General features: G+C 43.5%; 1 protein-coding gene across 2 annotated transcripts in view; it reads right to left on the bottom strand.

The window, feature by feature from the left end:
- The window catches only part of PAN3 (Poly(A) specific ribonuclease subunit PAN3), a 57,399-nt gene that overhangs the window by 30,392 nt on the left and 4,797 nt on the right, over nt 1-22,210 (bottom strand). For both annotated transcript variants that reach the window (XM_050182609.3, XM_050182610.3), the window contains exons 5-8: nt 17,622-17,776; nt 15,210-15,389; nt 14,274-14,331; nt 13,156-13,314 (exon numbers count right to left, since the gene is read on the bottom strand). In XM_050182609.3, the coding sequence (XP_050038566.1) occupies nt 13,156-13,314; nt 14,274-14,331; nt 15,210-15,389; nt 17,622-17,776 (552 nt within the window). The remainder of the gene's footprint in view (nt 1-13,155; nt 13,315-14,273; nt 14,332-15,209; nt 15,390-17,621; nt 17,777-22,210) is intronic.

The raw sequence follows: 22,210 nt of genomic DNA, 5'->3' as shown, positions 1-22,210 counted from the left end.
GTATTTAGATAGGAGCACCCGAGCTAAAGCTTCCTCTTAAGTCTATTGCCAATACACTGTCATGCCTGGAAGCAAGCCAAAATACTGTGCTGACAGAGCTCAGCCTCATTCGTTGAGCTCAGTCTAATATAGAGAATCTTGTTAGCCACCTTTTCAGCCACGATGATGTGCGGGAGAAAAATGTCGAGGCTAACAAGGAATGAGAACCTGCTTCTCATGCTGAGACTAATAACGCCATTTTTAAATGCCAATTAAAGCACTAATGGAAAAATGTGACAACATCGAGAACCGTCTCCATCGATGCAACTTGTTCTTTTTTGGGGCACAAAACGTGAAACGCGGGCTTAGTCCGAGTCGCACATACTTTCTTTTTTCAAGGAAAAGCTTGATGTCCCACTTGAACACAACCTTATTGAAAGAGCACATAAGCTTGGCCACTTCTAAAGCGGTTAAAATTGTCCCATAATGATTAAGGTGGCGCATTTTAAAGATAAATCTAAAGTTCTTGTGGCAGGATCGACACTTAGGGTTTCGTCGTTTTCAATACAAGAAGATTACTCTGCGTGTGTGCTGCAGGCGAGAAGCAAACTTGTATGCTCAACAGAAAAAGGTTCCCTTCAAAATGCAGTTTGATAGTCCCCTTATCGATAACAAGCAATTTATCTACAATGCTGACACTGACTCAGTCATTGAATTGAAGCCATAGCTATTATGACATGTTCTTGCACCAGCACATTCTCTGGTTTCCTTTTTAACGACTGCCCAAGCCCCTTCAATGTGTTATCTCGGCATGTCTTGCATGCTAACAAATGCCCAGAGCTATCTGCCTAAAAAAGATGTTGAAGATTTCCTCAAGGACAGCAGCACTGACATAGCCATGATAACCGAATCATGGCTTACTCTGCAAATAGCAGACGAACTTTTGTAGGATAAACAACTTTTTATAACTTACAGGCTTGGCAGGAGGGGGCACAGAGGTGGTGGTGTTTTGCTCTTCATAAAATATAACTTGCCTTCTTATCTACTCACATTCAATCGTAACCACGAAATTATTTGCATTAAACTGTGCGTTGCCTCGAGCACACTTATACTAGTAACCATTTACCGCCCACCTGAATCCAATTCCTCTTTCCTCAATGAGCTGCACTCTGTGTTACTGGAATTGTTTTGTCACTTTCCTTGTGCTGAATACGTTCTTTGAGGTGACTTTAACCTCCCTGATATTGACTGGGACAATTTAAGTGCAGCGTCATGGCAGTCTAAAGATTTTATTTATCTCACCCAACTGTTCAATTTTACCCAGTCTGTTAACACACACTCGCAGCTTTTTCATGCATTCCTAGTTAACTGAAATCCAGAGGCTTTGAGGATGTTTAAAAAATGCAGAAATTTGATTATTAAATTACAAGGGCAAGCAAAAAGAAATTACTATTATAACATGTTCGAGGGCGTCACAGATATCAAACAAATGTGGAATAAATTACACTCCATCATATCTCCAGGTAGAGTAAGCAGTAGTTTAGAAAAACTTGTAGTTGATAATGAAGTTATCAAAGGTAAGGAGTTAGCCGACAAATTTAATGAATACTTTACATCTGTAACTGAGAGCTCACATCAAGATAGTTCCTTTGATTACTTACCCATGTCGCTCAAGGAATCAATATTTTTTTACCGAACTGATGAAAATGAAGTATTAAGAGTATTTAAAAACTTTAAGATGAGTAAGAACGAGGACATAAATGGTCTAAAAATGGAGCAGATTAAATATATTATTGATCTACTTAGCCCGTGTGTGACACATATTTATAACCTTTCCTTACGAACGGGCATTTTCCCAGAGAACATGAAGAATGCTAAGGTGACAGTAATACACAAAAGTGGAGATAAGAACATTCTCGGAAATTGTAGACCTATTTCAATCCTTCCCCTATTCTCCAAAGGACTTGAAAAAATTATTCATCTTAGACTGTCAAACTTTTTTGACAAACATTCCGTCATAACTAAATCGCAATACGGATTTAGATCAGGTTTTTCAACAGAAAGTGCTCTACTGTTTCAAAAAGAATTGATACTTAAAAATATTGAAGCAAAAAAATTTACACTCGGCATATTTTTAGATATGTCCAAGGCCTTTGACAAAATCATCCATGAAACATTAATAGGAAAGCTGCAGTGTTATGGAGTTTGTGGTGTAGCCCTACATCTAATTCAATACTACTTAACAAACAGAAATCAAGTGTATCGATAAGCAGAACTCTGTCTTCTATGCAACCTGTTAAATATGGAGTTCCCCAAGGCAGCATATTGGGCCCGCTTTTGTTTAATATATTTATTAATGATATTGTAAATGTTGACCATTCAGCCCAATACATAATCTATGCTGATGATACAAGTTTTTTCTTTTCAGGAACAAATATACATGATCTCGTGAATCTAACTAACTTGACATTAGAAAAAATATGCAGCTGGACACTTAGCAATTCTTTACAAATTAACTGCTCTAAAACTAAAGCTATTCTTTTTCGCTCTAAATCTCCACTTTATGAGCTCTCTCATTCTTACAATCTCATGTTGAATAATAATAAAATTGAATTTTCTTCTAGAGTAAAATCTTTAGGTGTAATTTTTCACGAATATATGAAATGGGATCACCATACAGAACATTTACAAAACAAACTTTGCAAGGTCTTGCGCGTACTGAGAAAATGTCAGCGTGTATTACCAGTTCCTCAAAAGCTTTCTATTTTTAAGGCACTCTTCTCATCACATCTGCGCTATTGTAACTTAATTTGGGGTAACGGAACACAGCAATCCATAAATAATCTTGTTATCCTACAAAAAAAGGCTCTACGTTCTGTTGCAAACCTACCATTTAATGCACATACTTCAGAACTATTTGTTAAATATAATGTAATTAAATTAAACGTGCTATATGAATACACTTTATTAGTATCCTTTAGATCTGATACCGTAAGAAATCGCGGTTATATACACAGTGTAGCTAACTTGCAACTAAATCCTTCTTCGCGCCTAAACAGACACTCGAAAAAATGGTATGTACCACGGCCGCGCACAAATCATGGCTTTCAATTATTGCTTGCTGAAGACATTAAATAAATTCAAGATTTCTTATGAAAACGTTCGCACACTCTCTAACACTTCTGTTTTAAGCATGCTGTGTTAAATATGTTTCAGTTAAATTTCACTTTCTGTAAAATATGTCTTCTGTGCATATTATGTTTTTCTCATTTGACAACCATGTCGAAATGTATTTTTCTTTTATTGCCACGCTGCTTTAGTGAACCAGGGACGTGGGGCCAGTCAAGCTGTTTTTAATGCAGCTTTTTTCCCCTCGTTCCAACCACTTATGTGAAACTCCATGTATGTGGTAAATAAAATGAACTTGAAAATGAACTTGAACACACTTGACCTCGTCTTTGTTTCCAAGCCAGAGCTAGTTCATTCAATGTCTTGTGTCGATGGTACTAGTGACCACAGAATTGTCTTATTGAACATATCACTTGATGTTCCCATACACCAACCGTCCAAAAAGTACATTCGTGACCACTGAAACGCTAATATGCTGGCCATTAATTCAGAACTTGAAAAATTTTCTCTAAGTATTTTTCTCAGTCTGCCCTAAATAGATCACTTAAACCAAAACTGGTTGCTAATGTAAAGTTATGTCACTCACTCGCAGCAGTAATCCCCTGGTATTTCTTTACCAAATCGGAAGCATGCCACTCGAACTAGTCGAGTCAAATAACTACCTAGGTGTCACTGTCTGCAATGATCTGTCCTGGCATAAACATCTTTCTAAAATTATATCTTCTGCTAATAAGACACTAGGCTTTTTAAAGCGCAACTTCCGTCAGGCTCCACAATAAGTAAAATTGCTTGCATACAAATCGCTTGTTCGAGCAAAACTGGAATATGCATCTGCTATCTGGAGCCCACATCAAGCCTGTCTTATCGACTCACTCGAATCTGTTCGGAACCACGCTACTAGGTTCGCTCACTTACAATATTCATATGATGTCAGTATCTGCTCTTAAAGCAGGATTCGGATTAACACCCCTATCTAGTTGCAGACGCATTGCTAGTCTTCAGCTCTATCACAAGTTCTTTTTGAGCATCCTTCGTCATGTGCCCCCATACACTGTCCCCACGGCACGCATTTCTCACCGCACCAGTCATCTGTAGCAAGTCGCATGTCTGTGTGCCTGAAACACTCATTTTTTTGCCTCGTTCATTCCTTAAACAGCTAAAGACTGGAATGGCCTTCCTGCTGGCATTGTTGATATTGCTTGCCCCATTTGTTCCAACAGCGTGCAATTGATCACTTTGCACATAGCTAATGATGCATACATAACGTGGAACTTATGTAAAACCCACCCCTTATGTAATACCCCTTCCGGATGATTTAAGGACAATAAACTGAACTGAACAAGGAATACCAACTTTAGTAGACAAGCACATATCCTTGGTCCGCATTCGAAGTGATTCAAGTAAGCCTTGGTATTCAAACTTGATCAGAAGATTATCAAAAAGAAAAAGTTGTCTTTACCGTGCAGCCAAAACGTCACCCTCAATAAATAAATGGAAACAATATTTTGTATGTCTAGACGAATATATTAAATTCATAAAACAGTCTAAAAAGAAATTTTTTCATAGGACATTTACATCTTGCGCGCATTAACACTAAGAAATTTTGGAATATTCTAAACACAAAAAGTCACTCTTCTAATATGTAATAATAATAATAATAATAATAATAATAATAATAATAATAATAATAATAATAATAATAATGTTTTTTTTCTCCAGAGAAACTGGAAGGTCTTTCAGGCTAAAAGCTGCTCTAGGCAGCTTGACATGGGCCCGGAAACCCTCACGTGGCAGGGTTCAAGAACATAAAATAATTACATCACTTATAGAATAACGAGGAAGAGCCATTGCAATGTAATTTATACAAGAGATAAGCAAAATTCAGAACGTTATACAAGGACTACAGATGCAAAAATTAACAATTTGTACGAATACATATTGTCCCGAGAGGAAAAGCCAGTCAGTCAGTTCTAAGCGAACGGCCGTTTACAGTTCGTTTTTGCAGCAGCTACCACACACACTTCTTCTTCCTCGACTTCTAGTGTAACTAGTGCGTGCCATTACCCCTCCCTCCAAAAAAATAAATAAATAAATAAATAAATCAAGTTGGGGAGCTGTTAAATGTGACAAGGAGAAAATAAAAGTGAGAAAGACAACGGACGTGACGACAGGGGCTGCATCACAAAGTTTGTGGATGAGAGTCAGCGCGAATGGTAGGGCTTCATCCTGGTAATGTGAACAATGTCAGAAGAACGTGGTCTACGGGAGTGGTGCGAAGTGTCGGCTGGAATAACTTCGTAGTTGACAGGACTTAGACGACGCAAAACTATGTAGGTGCCAAAGTATCGGCGCAAGAATTTTTCTGACCGGCCTCGTTGACGTATAGGGGTCCAAACCCATACAAGATCTCCCGGGTTGTATGTGACGTCTCGATGGCATATGTTGTATCGACGAGCATCTTGACTTTGTCAGGATAGAATTCGTTGCCGCGCAAGGTGCCGTGCTGCTTCGGCACGCTGAACAAAGGTGTCTGTATCTGGTGCGGTAGGTTGAGACGAAGTTGGTAGGAGCATCACGTTGAGCATAGTGGTGACGTCGCGTCCGTAGACCAGACGAAAAGGAGGAAACCCGGTGGTTTCTTGTAGGGCAGTGTTGTACGCGAATGTCACATACGGGAGCAGTTCGTCCCAATTTTTATGATCCGTGGCAACATACATGGAAAGCATATCCGCAATCGTTTTGTTGAGACGCTCAGTTAAACCGTTAGTATGCGGGTGATACGCAGTTGCCGTACGGTGCGTTGTTCCGCTCAGCTGCAGAATATCTCAGACCAACTGGGCAGTGAAGGCCGTACCACGGTCTGTGATGACGACAGCGGGAGCACCATGTCGAAGGACGATATTTTTTATAAAGAAGTTAGCAACATCTGAAGCAGTAGCTCGCTGAACGGCTTGTATTTCGCAGTATCGCGTGAGGTAATCGATGGCGACAACGATCTAGCGGTTATCAGCCGAAGACTTGGGAAATGGGCTGAGTAAATCCATCCCAACTTGTTCAAAAGGTGAACAAGGAGGTCGGACAGGCTGAAGCAGACCGGCTGGTTTCAGTGGTAGAACTTTGCGACGCTGGCAATCTCGACAACTTCTGACGTACTGCTTCACAGTTTTTGTGAGTTTTCGCCAATAGTACTTCTGCTTGATCCTCGCGAGAGTATGCTTGAAACCAAGATGCCCGGACGTTGGTTCGTCGTGGCATGCACGTAGAACGTCGTCGCGGAGAGTAGCGGGAACAACGAGCAGGAAAACTGTTGCCGTAGGGTGAAAGTTCCGCTTGTATAGGATGTCGCCACGTAGGCAGAAAGAGGACAAGTGACGCGCGAACTGCCGTGGGGGTTGTGGGCGGCTTCCTTCAAGGTATTCAATCAAGGGCTGGAGCTCGAAATCTTGCCGTTGCTGTTGAGCAAGGTTTAAAGACGGAAGAGTACAAAGAAAACCAGAATCGTCGTCAGTATCTAGTGGTGCGGGTTTGATGGGGGCACGGGAGAGACAGTCGGCGTCAGTGTGTTTCTGGCCAGACTTATAGACGATGGTCACATCAAATTCCTGCAACCGAAGGCTCCATCTTGCGAGACGGCCTGAAGGATCGTTGAGATCCGCCAGCCAGCAGAGAGAGTGGTAGTCGCTGACGACACAGAAGGGGCGTCCGTACAGGTATGGGCGGAATTTCTGGATGGCCCATATGACTGCCAGACATTCTTTTTCAGTTGCTGAGTAGTTTTTTTCAGCAGCAGACATGGTTCGGCTGGCATACGCAATAACGCGCTCAACACCAGCTTGAAACTGTACGAGTGTCGCTCAGAGACCAACGTTACTAGCATCAGTATGCACTTCTGTGTCAGCCTCGGTGTCAAAGTGACCAAGGATCGGTGGTGTCTGTAGACGTCGCTGTAGGTCATGGAAGGCGTCGGATTGTGCCGGGCACCAAAAAAATGTGACGTCGTTCTTGATGAGTCGTTGCAAAGGTTCGGCAATTTCACAAAAATTGGGTACAAAACGGCGGTAATACGCACAAAGCCCTAAAAATCAGCGGACATTGTGTTTTGTCTTCGGTATTGGGAACAGAGCAACTGCCATGGCTTTGTCGGGCTCAGGGCGCACACCGGTGCTGCTGACAATATGATCTAGAAGAAGTGTGCGTGGTAATATAACAAGAAACATTGTTAAAGAAGGAAGCAGACATAAAACACTGGCAATACCAAAATAAATACAAATAACAGCACATAAGAACGAATGTGCAGCAAACTACAGGTTCACAAAGTATTGCCGCAACTGTTTTCATGAAAAGTCACGTGTATGTGTATCTTCATTTAGAATGCCTGGAATATTAAAGTGTAGAGCCTGAAATTTATAGTTAGTTCAGAATCGCGGCACCAACCATGGTTCTGTGCTGTGTGTACGTGTACCAGCATCCTTAGGTCTTAAAGGAGAGAGAGATATTAAGAAGTTTTTCAGTGCATTTGATGCAGAGAAAAATAAACTTAAAATGTGAAACTTGTACAAGTGGTTTACTTTGATTATATAATACTTTTTAAAAGCATTTTGTGTAGAAGCGGAGTACCGAATATTGGCGACATTGCAGACCATTTTCTTTCGCAACTGCAGAATTTTTATTTCATTGTACTTACTTGTCATACCCCACACAAGGCTACAATAGTTAATATGCGATGCAAATAATGTGTTGTAAATATGGAGTTTAACCTGTATGTGTGACCGTCAGGATTGGTCTTTAACCAATCCTAACAGGTCGCATGTTCCTCATGAGGAAAGCTCAGATGTAATGAATCTGCACTTCACGCCAGTTTTTACTTGTGAGCTAAATGGTGGTGCACCTGTAGTATCGATATCGGAATTTACCCAAATGCCTTCTGTCACTGTTAATTCCACTGGTATATTTCATCTAATTAACAAACTTAAAGTATCATGTGCTCCCGGACGTGACGATATTCCTTCCCCAGAATTCTAAAGGCTACTAATCCCATTTCTATAAAGCAGTGATTTGGGCTTGTTGGTAAGACATCGTGAGGTTTATAACCTCACGATCCCATTTCTAGTCGCATCCTACAGGTAATATTTATGCAGTCTATCTCTGAGGGTTCTGTTCCAAAGGACTGGATCACTGTGAAGGTTGTACAGTCGAACCCAACTATATTGAACTCGTCAAAAAAAAAAAGAACGCCTATCAGTTCGACATAGAGCATAATTCGATATAAGCCTGCTAAATAATTGGATGTCATAAAAGCACATACTATATATAAAATCCCTTTATTGATGAAACTAGCTTAGTTTCGCATGAAATAGTCTGGCATTTTCTTCTGCTTGGGCAATTTCGTTGCCTGCGAAGCACGCACTTCTCCACATTGTCTAAGGAGTTGGAGAAGCTGAGGCCGCAATTTCCCAGATTCATGCAGAAGCACCTGACTAGTGCGAGCGCACCAATCACTTAGAAGGATGTGGGCAAAGGGCCGTCGTTGCTTTCCTCATTGCGACTTTCACTTGTGCTCGGTACAATGTCGGCAAGGTAGTCTCCGTTTTCAGGCTCTCCCGTGGTCGCGACACCATAATTTGCACTCATAAACTTGTCCACCGTTGATTCGTCAACAGCTTCCGGAAATTCTGACAGCTCACTCCAAACTTCGGCAACACCGGCAACGGCTTCGTCCCATTCATCAGGATTTACAATCATCACCGAGCACGTGGAAGTCGGCATGGCTGAAGCAATTTCGGATGAACCACTCGTACACAGCCGTGTGTACGCATCAGGCGCCACGAGCACAGGGTCGCGAGTTTGGCCGCTTTAGCCCTAATGTCCCCCTTATTCTTCAAGATCGTGCTGAGAGTGCTCCTCAGAATCTTGCACGCTGCGGGGACATCCGACTTCTCACCGCATTCGACCCGATTTATGATTTCAAGCTTCACGACGAAAGGCGAATTCTGCTGCTTCATCACGGCAACACTGCGGGAGAAGGCCTACAAGGCACACACACAATGAACCAGAAAAGCAGCAAGACAACTCGCACTTTCACTATCTTGCATAACGAAATCCTGCCTGGTCCTTTGGTTGACGGAAGTCTAAGGTGAACCTGATTCTATTTGCAATTACCTTAGTAAATACTTTGTAGGCAACAGGCAGTAAGCTGATCGGTCTATAATTTTTCAAGTCTTTGGCATCCCCTTTCTTATGGATTAGGATTATGTTATCGTTCTTCCAAGATTCCGGTACGTTATTACGTTATCTGCAATGGTACTCAACTACCTATTCTTCAACACCCATGGTGTGGTGAGGAAACTGGTACAGTCGAAACCCGCAATAACGAAATCGCCGGGGAAAGCAAAACATTTCGCTTTTGCGGGAATTTCGTTAGCGCGAGAATGAGGCAGAAAAGACAGAGAAGAGAACTGGCTTGCAAAAAAAAAAAAAAAATTTATTGCCAAAAGTCAGTCAGCTTACTTTGCCGAGCCTTGCCTTGCAGCAATTTTACTGCTCTCGACTCGCACTGCAAGAAGTGGTCCATTGACACGTCGTCATCATGCTCAACGAAAAATGATCGAATTACATCGAAGGCATTCAACACATCCCGCGGGTTCGCAGTCCTCTCTTGATTTGGTGTCTGGTGGTCGTCGGCGTCGTCGGCACCTTGGCAAACGCTACTTATGATGACTTCATCAGTCACCTCTTCATGGACGACAACACCTTCATCCACACAAAGGAACTCATCGATGCTGAGGCCATCCGGAACACCATCTGTCACGGCAGAAAGTTCATCCCATGCGTGGGCCAGCGATGGCGGCACTGCGCCGTCAACTAGTGCACCTTCAGGCGAATCTTCTTGCGATGCCACTGGATCAACGCATGATGCTTGCCGAGTGGCAATGAAGCCGGCATGATTAAAACAATTAGCTACGACGCCTGGCGACGTCGCAACCCATGCGGCGGCCATCATCTCAAGCGCCATGAACATGTCCACTACAGTGGGACGCTTCAACTGGAGGTTCAGCAGCAGACGCTGAATCGGCCTCTCCTTGTAGGCGCACTTGACGCTACGAATGACGCCTTGATCAAGCGGCTGCAGCACGGAAGTGCAGTTCGGTGGAAAAAAAAACCAAGTGCACGTTTCCCAGTTCCACGTCATTGACATGATGGGCACTGCAATTGTCCACAAAAAGGCAGACCGATCTGCCTGCCTTCGGCATGTCCGTATCGAAGGCCTCGAGCCAGCTGCCAAATATGGCCCGGGTCATCCATGCCTTCAGGTTCGCGGTGTACTGTACGGGCAGCCGACGATTTCCCTTGAAGCAGCGGGGCTTCTTACTTCTGCCGATCACAAGTAGTGGCCGTTTATCTGTGCCGTCCATGTTGGTGCACAACAAAATTGTTACACGCCGCTTGCTGTGGTTCCCCCCGCGGCATTTTTGGCCTTTTAAGTCCAGGGTCTTCGATGGCAGCATCTCGTAGAATAAGGCCGTCTCATCCGCGTTGTAAATGTCCGAGGGCTTGTACTGGTCCAATACTTCTTTGTTGGTCAGCAGCCACGACGACGTTGTCAAAGGGTCGACGGCTGCTGCCTCCCCGGAAATGACTTTGGCCACTATGTCGTGGCGGGCTTTGAAACGGCTCAACCAGCCAGGGCTAGCCTTAAAATCAGCGTGCCCGAGAATGCATGCGAAGTCCAGCGCTTTCTGCTGAAGAACTCTGCCAGACAGCGGCACTTTGTTGGCACGCTGTTCACAAAACCATGCAAACACCGCCTTGTCAACGTCTGGAAAAGCCGCAGCGTTCACCGTTTTGTTTTTCGCACTCACACCATTTCCGAGCGCGCCGAGAATGGAGGCCTTGTTTTTCAGAATTGTCGATATCGAACTGCACGCAATTCCAAATTCTTCGGCGATATCCATTTTCTTCCTGCCCTTTCCAGCTTGGGCAATAATTTCAGCCTTATCCTGCAGTGTGATAAATTTCCTCTTTTTGGCTGGAGGCGGCATCTTAGCAGGCTGTCAAAGCAAATGGTCCGATCGGCACAGAGACACACAATTGACGCACTCTAGCACCAACGACACTGAGAAAACGACCATGTGCGGCGGTACACAAAGCCCACTGATACTAAAGCGTCATCCGGGTTATCGGAGCCTTCACGTGTAGTAGATGTCGATTTGGCTGCCACGCACGCAGGCGTTTCGCTCCGCATTTAGCACAAGCTGTAATGGCACACAGGATTAAATAAAATGTGCTCACTGCGAGATCGCCTACGGTTCTTGTCTTCTTTTTTTTTTTATTTGTATCATTTAAATGCGAATTGCATTTTTGGCCCGGACACTGCGCAGTCACCCGTTGCGATCGTTCCGTTGCGACGGGCGAACGACCACCATCATCATCATCGCTGTCGTCTGTCACGAGAGGTGGTGCGAGGCTTTTTTTATTGTAAACAATGATGGCGGCGGCCACGCAAGTGTGCTGTGGCGGTAGTTAATGCAATTTAAGCGCACAACGAATGCATTTGAGCAGTTTCCGGACACTACTAGTGTTACATGAGTAGATTATTTGCGGACTGTCGTTTCAGAAAATTTCGTTGATGAGGGACTGCTATAGAAAAAAGTTTCGTTGTCGCGAGATAGGAAATGCATTGACTCCTATGGCTGTTCGCCGGGGATCCGAAAATATTTCGTTACGGCGAGAATTTCGTTCCCTCGGGATTTCGTTACCGCGGGTTTCGACTGTACTACAATTGAACCTCAGCATATCAAACACAGATATTCAAAATATTTGATGCCGATGTCAGCACTTAACGAATATATGCCTATAAGGAATAACAGATGTAACAAAGGCATTTTATTACATCTACATACAAAAAACAAAGTTTGTATGCACTAAGCAACTTGAGCCTCTGAACCTCCTTAGTTCAATTACCGAGAGACAAATCAACCCAGGCAAATATATTTTAAGCCTTACTTTAACCCTTTCGCTGTCACGGACGTACCGGTACGTCATCGCGCTTCCCCCCCCCCCCCCCACAGTGTCACTGACGCACCGGTACGTTCTCTATCGTGCGTTCAAAATTTCGTGCCTGAGCGCAAAGCTGGCACACCTGGACTGGCCGCGCCATCTGCTGACTCTTTCTACAAGTTCGTATTTTCGCCCTGACCTGTGTTAGTCCATGTATTGAAGAGTATGGTGCGAATGCCACTCCCCACTTTCTCTTTGCTGAGTGGTGCGGTGGCTCCGTGTTCACTGGATCATGCGTCGCGCGCGTGTGGTTATGGGTTCAAGGGTTGTTCTGCCATCTCCGCTGGTTTGAAGGTTTTTATTTTTCTTCTGTTGGTGTGTCTGCTACGGCGCGTCAAGTTCAGGCGCACGTGCCATTGCCTCTCTGAAAAGGGTGACTCGATTGCTGCTTTCGCTCTCTCGCCGCACCCTGGCTTCCGACTTGCAGCAGTAAACATAAAGCCTTCCGAACTTTGTTTTAGCCTTTTTTCATCTCCCTCTGTCTTCTTGATCACGCAACGTCCCATTTCTCTCCGTTGTGCGGGCGACTGAAAGCGCATCCTCCCTGCGCGCGGTTACTTTCGGATGGCTGAGCGCGCGGGACCTTCATCTACTCTTGGAAGCGGTGGCTCTTCCGATTCAGAATACGAGCCGAGCTCAGACTTGGACAGCGTCTCATGCGAGGAAGAGATGAGTTTCGCATCGTCCGATTCGGATGTTGAACGGATGTTATAGTCAGGCTGATGATGATGTTTACTAACAACAGCTGCAGAACACTGAAATGTGCATATTGCATTGACTATGTTATTTGTATACCAATCATAATCAAAAATAAATTGCTCTCTTCATTCCCTGTTATGCTCGTTCCCTGAAACCAAGCCGACACTGGGGGTGCGTCGCGGCCAGAAAGGTCCGACAGCGAAGGGTTAAAGCCTGTGCAATGTCAAGAATAATATACTTTAAATGTAACTGTCAATGCTAAAAATGTTTTACAATGGGCAATAAACCCACCATGCACCCTCCTCAAGCAGTAGCAGCAGCCAGTCTTGATGTTTGTTGCCTTGTAGACCGACGTCACATATCCAAAAGTGCTGGACTTTGGCGGTCCATTGGAGGAACTTGGTTCCAGGGGGCAAATGTTATGATAGTTGTCCACTTCTGTTGGCAGGTCTGAAAGTGGCAGAAAGCGCAAGTGTGAAAACTGGACGCTTGGGCAAGGACAGCAGCAATTTATGAATGAAACCACTTGATCTCTGCACACGTGCAATGCGCTCGCTTTGGTTAAACCAGCTACCTTTACCATATGTAACCAGTGCCACTCAAGAATTCAGAAAATCTCCAAGCAGAACAGAGATAATCTCTGTCCTGCTTGGAGATTTCCTGAATTCTTTGTGAATTCCTGAATTCTTTGTTTTGTGATAATCAATTTCAACTTCTATCCTCTTTTTATCCATCATACAGGGCTGGCTGATCCCAGACACAAGAAGGCGATGTCCAAGCTGATGACCGGGTAATTGCAAAATATGGCACCAGGCTTAAGTTTTAATGCTTTAAACTAGCACCTTGATGCAAGCAGAGGTGCAGACTAACAGTGCCTAGGTTTTCTGTGTGGGGCAAAAGGCAAGTCTCAGGAATGTGAGGGGAAACAATATGAACTGCAGTCATTAACAGAAAAGCAAGCACAATAAATCAACTAAAGCCAACTCTCATGGCACGTGTTAATAGCCTGGCCAATAACCCAATAACTTTTTGCGTAACAGTGCTGTAATTATGAACCTAAACAATTGCAAAACATGAGTAAATTGTTGCAGGGCCCGTATGGCGCTGAACTACAACAATTTTCAAATGAAATTATTGGGCTTAATTCTACAAAGCAACATGCAAGCTATGAAGGACACCATAGTGCAGAGCTCCAGATTAATGTGTACTACCCTGAATTCTTTAACATGCACCTAAATCTCAGTACACAGGAAATTTTGCATTCCAGTCCCTTCAGAATCGGGCCAAAGCAGCTGGGAATCGAACCCAAGACTTCTTGCTCAGCTCCAGAACACCATAGAGCTACAATGTTCAAATGAGAGGGGGAAAAAGGATAAAGTTAGAATGACAGCGAGCAAATATCTACGTACCAGTGTTTACTTCTGGGTTTCTTTGAGCAAGACTTAAACTCTGACGATGCAAGATATCCTGCAACAAGGCATAAGAACCACACATAAAAGAAAAGCTGTAAAAAGCAACTAAGAGGAATTGATGGCATGAGAAAATAATGCTTCTAGAAACAGTAACTTCAAAGCTTATAGTTAAAAGAACCCAGAATCACAAGAGGTTGCAGGGGGAAAATTTTTAAAAGCCTCATACTCCCCCCTACTGAAGCTAACTACTGAAATTTCGCTGCCTCAATAGGCTTACATGTCCAGAACAATCACAGAAACTGCGGTCTTTTGCCATCACTAACAATTTCCAATGAATTGCAAAAAACAGGCAGCAACACGGAAATACATAACATATGAGGCAGGAAGTAGTTTCTCCCCTCTGCTCAACAGAAAATGCTGGAACACAAAGCAAAAAGAAACAAAAGACAAGCTATAGGCAACTGTATATTCTGTGCCTGCCAGACCCTCGGCAAAGTAATGAGAAGCAGCCGTCGTTGTAACTATGGCTGCAACGCAACAAATGCAGGGTACATTCAGCAAATTTTTGGTGACCGCTGCCGACAAAAAAAAAAAAGAAAAAAAAGAAAAAAAAAGGGCATCAACAAAAAAGATGGTAAAAAAAAAAAGAAATATGAATATTTTGTGTATAGTTGCTTTTAATAACAAAATCAGCTGCTACCGCCACATATAACCATTGCAGTTTCTAGAGTACAGACAACTTCTACCTTTCACCTCTAACCACAAGTGGTCCGAGTGGCTTGCAAGGTTTGCCATTACTCTGCCCAATATATCACAAGTCCCACCCTATGCAAGTGGCACCTCCATACATGATGGCAGTTTTGTGGGGAACCAAGAGGCGCAGAAGTCTATATAGGAAGCTATAAACAAACACAGCACAGAGATATTGCATACCATTCTTAGCTCATCTGGAAGAAAGAAGGAAGGTGCGTTGGCTTTGGGCTTCATGAACTCAATGTGTGCCGGGTTTCCAGGATACATCTGATATTCAGGAAGCAGGACGGCCTGGCCTTCCTCCGTTGAGTTTGCGGCTTCTTCGTGTTGGTAGAAGTAGGTGGTGCCGCCCAGAAACTCCTGCAGCAAGAGCTTAGGCTCATCTGTTTGTTTGGCATACGACACAGTGCAGGCACTTCACAAGTCCAAGCAAGATGGTGACACAAATGATAAAAAATTGTATACATGGGCACACCAGAGAGGGTTTGAATTCAATCATCAAATCAAATGGTGGAGCTGAAATGTCTCAAAAACACATAAGCTATGGGAAACAGCTTAGTAAGGGAGGGCTCCAGATTCATTTCTACCACCTCGGGTTCTTTAACATGCACCTAACTATGTTCAAGTGCATTCTAGGATTCTTCCCAGATAGGAATGTGGCCAGTGCTGACCAGACACCAAATCCATCAACTTCTGCTCAGCAATAGAACACCCCAGACAGTATTCCCAATGAGGCAATCTAGCATAAGGGCCCACAGAATAGGCCTGTGTGGGAGCAGTATCCTCAACACTGCTTTCAGAGGTACCATTCAAATGTGGACTGATAGCCTAATCCAGTAGATGTGGCTGCCACAGGGAAAATGGCACACCTCCCAAAAGCGTTACTTTTGTCACATAACTTTCTGGTGCACCGACAGTATGCCCCTCCCACTTCCAGTGTGACATCGCATAGAATGTCATGTCACACAAAAGATTAGCCAGCACCAAAAGTGATAGACTGAGAATCGTCCTAGCACATTATTTTTGCTCTTATGAGCCCCCAAATGTGCGTTTCACTTTCCCACCACCTATCCTTCACTGTTACAGTGCATTTCTATCATTCATCTGTTTTTCTACATCTTTGCATAAATAAACATTGATCAATTTGCACTTCCATTGCAAAATTTGGCAATACCTTTACAACAAAATAGGCAGCAGAGCAAGGAGAGCTAAAACGCTGCAGAACTGACCACCTTTATTCACAGGTTGTACAAATGGTTATCTCGAACATATAAAAATTATCTAGTACCATAGGCGAGATGCCACACCTACTAAACCTCAGATAATTTCGTGTTCTGACATTTTATATAAAAATTCTTAGTCCCTAGAAATTTAAGTAAACTCGGGTCAACTCTGACTGCAGCAGGCTGAGGACAAATCATCAATGTGAACTTCTTTCATATTTAGCGTCGTCAATAACAAAAAGTTCCCAGCAGTAAAGCTTCTGAGCCATTTTTCTAAGCCACACAAAAATGGATCACTCACTAAATTTTATATTGTGTACCATTCACTCCTGATTCAAAAGGGTGTGCTTTGCTTTACGGGCATAAATAAGATGCACTGACATCCCAAACTAAGAAGAGAGGGGGGGGGGGTAACAGTAGCACTTGGGTAGTTTTTAACAACCATAGCTTAAAGGGACACTAAAGCGAAACAATAAATCAGTTTAGACTAATGCAGCATTGTTTGAGAACCCTGCAGGCAGTCATTTCAAAAAGATAGTTTGATTATTAGATGAGAAAATGAAGTTCCAAGTATCAGTATTTGAATTTCACGCCGGAACCCCAGCGCCGGTACGTCAGCGTGACGTCAGGAATTCCAAATTATGTTTTCGCATTTGGGCCACGTTGGCTGAATAAAGGTTCCCGAAACTTGCCATGTTTAATATTTGGTTCCTTTACAACACAATGTAGTCAACCTGTACCGCTATATATACCTAGTAGGCCCTAGAAGATGCCATAAAAATCTAAGACGTCACAGACCCCAGGTGCGGGAACTTAAGTAGGCGTCGCCACCCATATTTCGTTTTTGTGCTTTTTCTGGCTTACCAAACGTCATAGCGTTGTAAGAGTGGTGTTATTGGTGTTGTAGAATGGTAATTTGCTGATGCAGAAGAAATCATTTTTCACTTTAGTGTCCCTTTAAGCAGTGAAAATAATTCCTTCAAATCTAGCTGATTAGTTTGGCTCACTAGAGGGCAGAACCTCAAGCCTGAAGCAACTATAGACACTACACAGATGACAACCTTTTTAGATAGCTTTAGTAGGGTTGTTTTTATTGGCCCTGCTCTGTCCACTCCGCACTTACGACAAGTACCTGCCTAATCAGTTGTGTTCAGTAAATATGTGCATCACTAGTAGTGTGTTTGACCTTCACATATCATATGCCTTTATAGTAATCTACTTACTCTTGCCCCCTACCCCTATGTTTGCACTGTGACATGATGTACATATTTAGAAACTATATATGCATTTCCTTCCACACCTGCACTAAACCAAATGAGGCTGACAGTTAAATCAAAGGAATTAAATAACATTTAAGCACACAACAAACCTGGTAAACTGTTGTTGGAGGAAAAGGCTCCCGCTGTGTGTTCAAGTAGCCTCCAACAGACATTGGTGACTGGCTGCGGCGACTCACTAGTGGGGAGCCATCAGGAGATAAGCCAGGGCTTTCCATCTTCCCCAAAGACAGGCCAGATGGTGTGTCTAAATCAAAGCCCAAAGTTTTTGCTCTTTAATACCGTTGAAATGCAGAAGACATAAGGCTTCATCAAACTTGGTGGAAAGTGGCAGAGATAATCAACCTTGTACACAACGCTTTTACTGGAAAGCTGCACATTTGCAGGCAATATTACTATCAGTGGGTTATACAATGTCTAAACTTTGCGATTTTATAACTGTTACTTAAGTTGCAGTAAGTTCTTATGCATAAAATTTTCCGCATCAGTGCAGTGGTACATGCTTACCAAAACAGTATATGTGAGTAAATATATCCGAAAAAGCCATCCAATGAAGAGAACTACAAGATCTATAGCGCCCTCGATGAAGGAGTGCTATGATAATATAAAAGCACACAAGAAAAGGGATTCGATAAAAAAAAATTAAACAGGCTTCAAACAGTGTTAAGGTGGATCCAACCAAACATATGCACAAACACAAAGATAAAAAGCTCGGTTTATGCTTCTCTAAAAAGTTAAAAGTTGACAGATAACTTAAATTGCTGCGAAACTTCTACAACTATTTTTACAGTTAGCAGAGGTGTGCGCTGGCCAAAAAGCTGACACTCCTTACAACAGTCACAACATGCCTCTAGACTGCAACTTGAATTTGTAGGCTCATATTCCATAAAACCACGGCGCTGCAGTTTTTGCTTTTCTTTCCTTTCTTCTTCTCCGCCCTTAAACTGGCTCTCTTAACTACTACACGCAGAGACAAAGCAACAGCGCGCGCATGCGATCCCATAGATGAGATAAATTATATATATATATATATATATATATACATCTATATATATATAGAAAACTATCAGTCATAGCTCTCGTAGTATAGCCCTCTGGGCCGTTTCCTTTTTTTTTCTTTCGAAAGTAGTCCTATTAGGGTTATTATAATTACACGAAGGTATTTCGCCCTCGTCAGCAGCAGTCCTTGGTATAGTTATTCTGGCGGCTAGCTTCCCACGCTATGCGTGCCGCCATAGCACCTGGTTAAGCTTTTCCTAGACGCTAGAGTTATGCTTTGTCCGCGCAACCTTGAGCGATCGGAAAGCGCGTTTTCCCCTCTTGGCCGGCGGAAACGGGAGGCTTCGTTCCGGCCGCGAAGCTCTCCACATCTCTGTAAGGTGCCTTGTGGTGGTCTCGTGCTGACGATGCCCTCTCGGTGAGCGCATATTTCTCCCCTCATCTTTTAAGAGGTTCAATACATACAAGCATTTGTCTCGCAAACCGGATTTTTTTCAAGGGAATTTTCCATGTCTCAGTAATTTCTCTCGTCGTATTCGAGTGCTGATTGCCGTGTTATAGTTTGTTAACGAAGCTTTCCCTCAAGTCTAAATATTTTAAGGCAGTTTTCCTAGCCTCTAAAGCCGCTCGAGTTCGCTCTTCTCCTCGAGCGGCTATTTTTCCTAGAAAGTATGCCTTCCAACCACTCGGAATCAGCAAAAACCGACTATCGCGGACAACATGAGTCTCTTTCCACGTAAGTGTGAGACTCGGAGCAGGAGCTGTGGCGCTTGAAAGTAGCCTGGGGCCTGACGAACCAACCGACTGAGCTATCTTTCCGGGCAACATCGAAGGGTCATGAGTTCAAATCACCTGTTATGTTCCTTTTTTTTTTTCGCCCCTTTTTCTTTCTTTTAATGTCTTTTCCTTTATTTTATCACTGTACGGGAACCCTCCTAAAAAAAAAAAAAAAAAAAAAGAAGAAGATATATATCTTCAAATATGTATGGCCTCACATGTGCAGGTCATAAATACCAGGTTCTCTAGCCGAGTGCCATCCATGCGGTATAACCGAGCTCAGATTGGTCCACCTTGACTGATCAAATAGGGCACCACTGTAGGTTAAATGAGGCGTACAACTCCTGCGGGACCCGCCGTGGTTGCTCAGTGGTTATGGTGTTAGACTGCTGAGCACGAGGTCGCGGGATCGGACCCCGACCACGGCGGCCGCATTTCGATGGGGGCGAAATGCGAAAACACCCGTGTACTTAGAATTAGGTGCACGTTAAAGAACCCCAGGTGGTCGAAATTTTCGGAGTCCTCCACTACGGCGTGCATAATCAGAAAGTGGTTTTGTCACGTAAAACCCCATAAATTAATTTTTAATTTAACTCCTACGGGGACGGTAGAGTATCCGTCTCCAGTGCAAGAGGACCGTGATTCAAATCCCGGTGCCGTGCAATTCTCCACCGGAAAATTAAAAAAAAAAAAACGTGTGTTGAGAAAATTGCACAAACAGGCCTGGAGTGCGGCCTGATCCCGGTTACCAGAACCGGTAACGCACTCTCTCACCAGAGCAGGATTGGCCACCCTGGTGCAGTACTTGGCCACAACCTCCTATATGAATACAACAATCGAACCCCGGCCCTCAGTCCCCAGCAGCCGCGAAGCAACTGACCACAGCGGCGGTCAGATCTGTGACGCTGCAGAGGGTGCTAAGAATACCTGGCTCCGGACAGGCCGCCATTGGAATCTGAACCTGGCAACGTTTAACGTTAGAACGCTATCTAGTGAGGCGAGTCTAGCAGTGTTATTGGAGGAATTAGAGGGTAGTAAATGGGATATAATAGGGCTCAGTGAGGTTAGGAGGACAAAAGAAGCATATACAGTGCTAAAAAGCGGGCATGTACTGTGTTACCGGGGCTTAGCGGAGAGACGAGAACTAGGAGTCGGATTCCTGATTAATAAGGAAATAGCTGGTAACACACAGGAATTCTATAGCATTAACGAGAGGGTGGCATGTCTTGTTGTGAAACTTAATAAGAGGTACAAAATGAAGGTTGTACAGGTCTACGCTCCTACATCTAGTCATGATGACCAGGAAGTCGAAAGCTTTTATGAAGACGTAGAATCGGCGATGGGTAAAGTCAAAACAAAATACACTATACTGATGGGCGACTTCAATGCCAGGGTAGGCAAGAAGCAGGCTGGAGACAAGTCAGTGGGGGAATATGGCATAGGCTCTAGGAATAGCAGAGGAAAATTATTAGTAGAGTTTGCAGAACAGAATAATATGCGGATAATGAATACCTTTTTCCGCAAGCGGGTTAGTCGAAAGTGTACGTGGAGGAGCCCGAATGGTGAGACTAGAAATGAAATCGACTTCATACTCTGCGCGAACGCTGACATCATTCAAGATGTAGACGTGCTCGGCAAGGTACGCTGCAGTGACCACAGGATGGTAAGAACTCGAATTAGCCTAGACTTGAGGAGGGAACGAAAGAAACTGGTACACAAGAAGCCAATCAATGAGTTAGTGGTAAGAGGGAAACTAGAGGAATTCCGGATCAAACTACAGAACAGGTATTCGGCTTTAACTCAGGAAGAGGACCTTAGTGTTGAAGCAATGAACGACAATCTCATGGGCATCATTAAGGAGTGCGCAATAGAAGTCGGTGGTAACGCCGTTAGACAGGAAACCAGTAAGCTATCGCAGGAGACGAAAGATCTGATCAAGAAACGCCAATGTATGAAAGCCTCTAATCCTACAGCTAGAATAGAACTGGCAGAACTTTCTAAGTTAATCAACAAGCGTAAGACAGCGGACATCAGGAACTATAATATGGGTAGAATTGAACAGGCTCTTAGGAACGGAGGAAGCCTAAAAACAGTGAAGAAGAAACTAGGAATAGGCAAGAATCAGATGTGTGCGTTAAGAGACAAAGCCGGCAATATCGTTACTAATATGGATGAGATAGTTCAAGTGGCTGAGGAGTTCTATAGAGATTTATACAGTACCAGTGGCATCCACGACGATAGTGGAAGAGAGAATAGCCTAGAGGAATTCGAAATCCCACAGGTAACGCCAGAAGAAGTAAAGAAAGCCTTAGGAGCTATGCAAAGGGGGAACAGCTGGGGAGGATCAGGTAACAGCAGATTTGTTGAAGGATGGTGGTCAGATTGCTCTAGAGAAACTGGCCACCCTGTATACGCAATGCCTCATAACCTCGAGCGTACCGGAATCTTGGAAGAACGCTAACATAATCCTAATCCATAAGAAAGGGGACGCCAAAGACTTGAAAAATTATAGACCGATCAGCTTACTGTCCGTTGCCTACAGAGTATCTACTAAGGTAATCGCAAATAGAATCAGGAACACCTTAGACTTCTGTCAACCAAAGGACCAGGCAGGATTCCGTAAAGGCTACTCAACAATAGACCATATTCACACTATCAATCAAGTGATAGAGAAATGTGCAGAATATAACCAACCCTTATATATAGCTTTCATTGATTACGAGAAAGCGTTTGATTCAGTCGAAACCTCAGCAGTCATGGAGGCATTACGGAATCAGGGTGTAGATGAGCCATATGTAAAAATACTGGAAGATATCTATAGCGGCTCCACAGCCACCGTAGTCCTCCATAAAGAAAGCAACAAAATCCGTATAAAGAAAGGCGTCAGACAGGGAGATACGATATC

This window comes from Dermacentor andersoni, chromosome 4 (assembly GCF_023375885.2).
Source record: "Dermacentor andersoni chromosome 4, qqDerAnde1_hic_scaffold, whole genome shotgun sequence".
In the NCBI taxonomy this organism is placed as follows: domain Eukaryota; kingdom Metazoa; phylum Arthropoda; class Arachnida; order Ixodida; family Ixodidae; genus Dermacentor; species Dermacentor andersoni.
The sequence above is the reverse complement of the archived record's forward strand: the minus strand, read 5'-3'. Positions and strand labels throughout refer to the sequence as shown.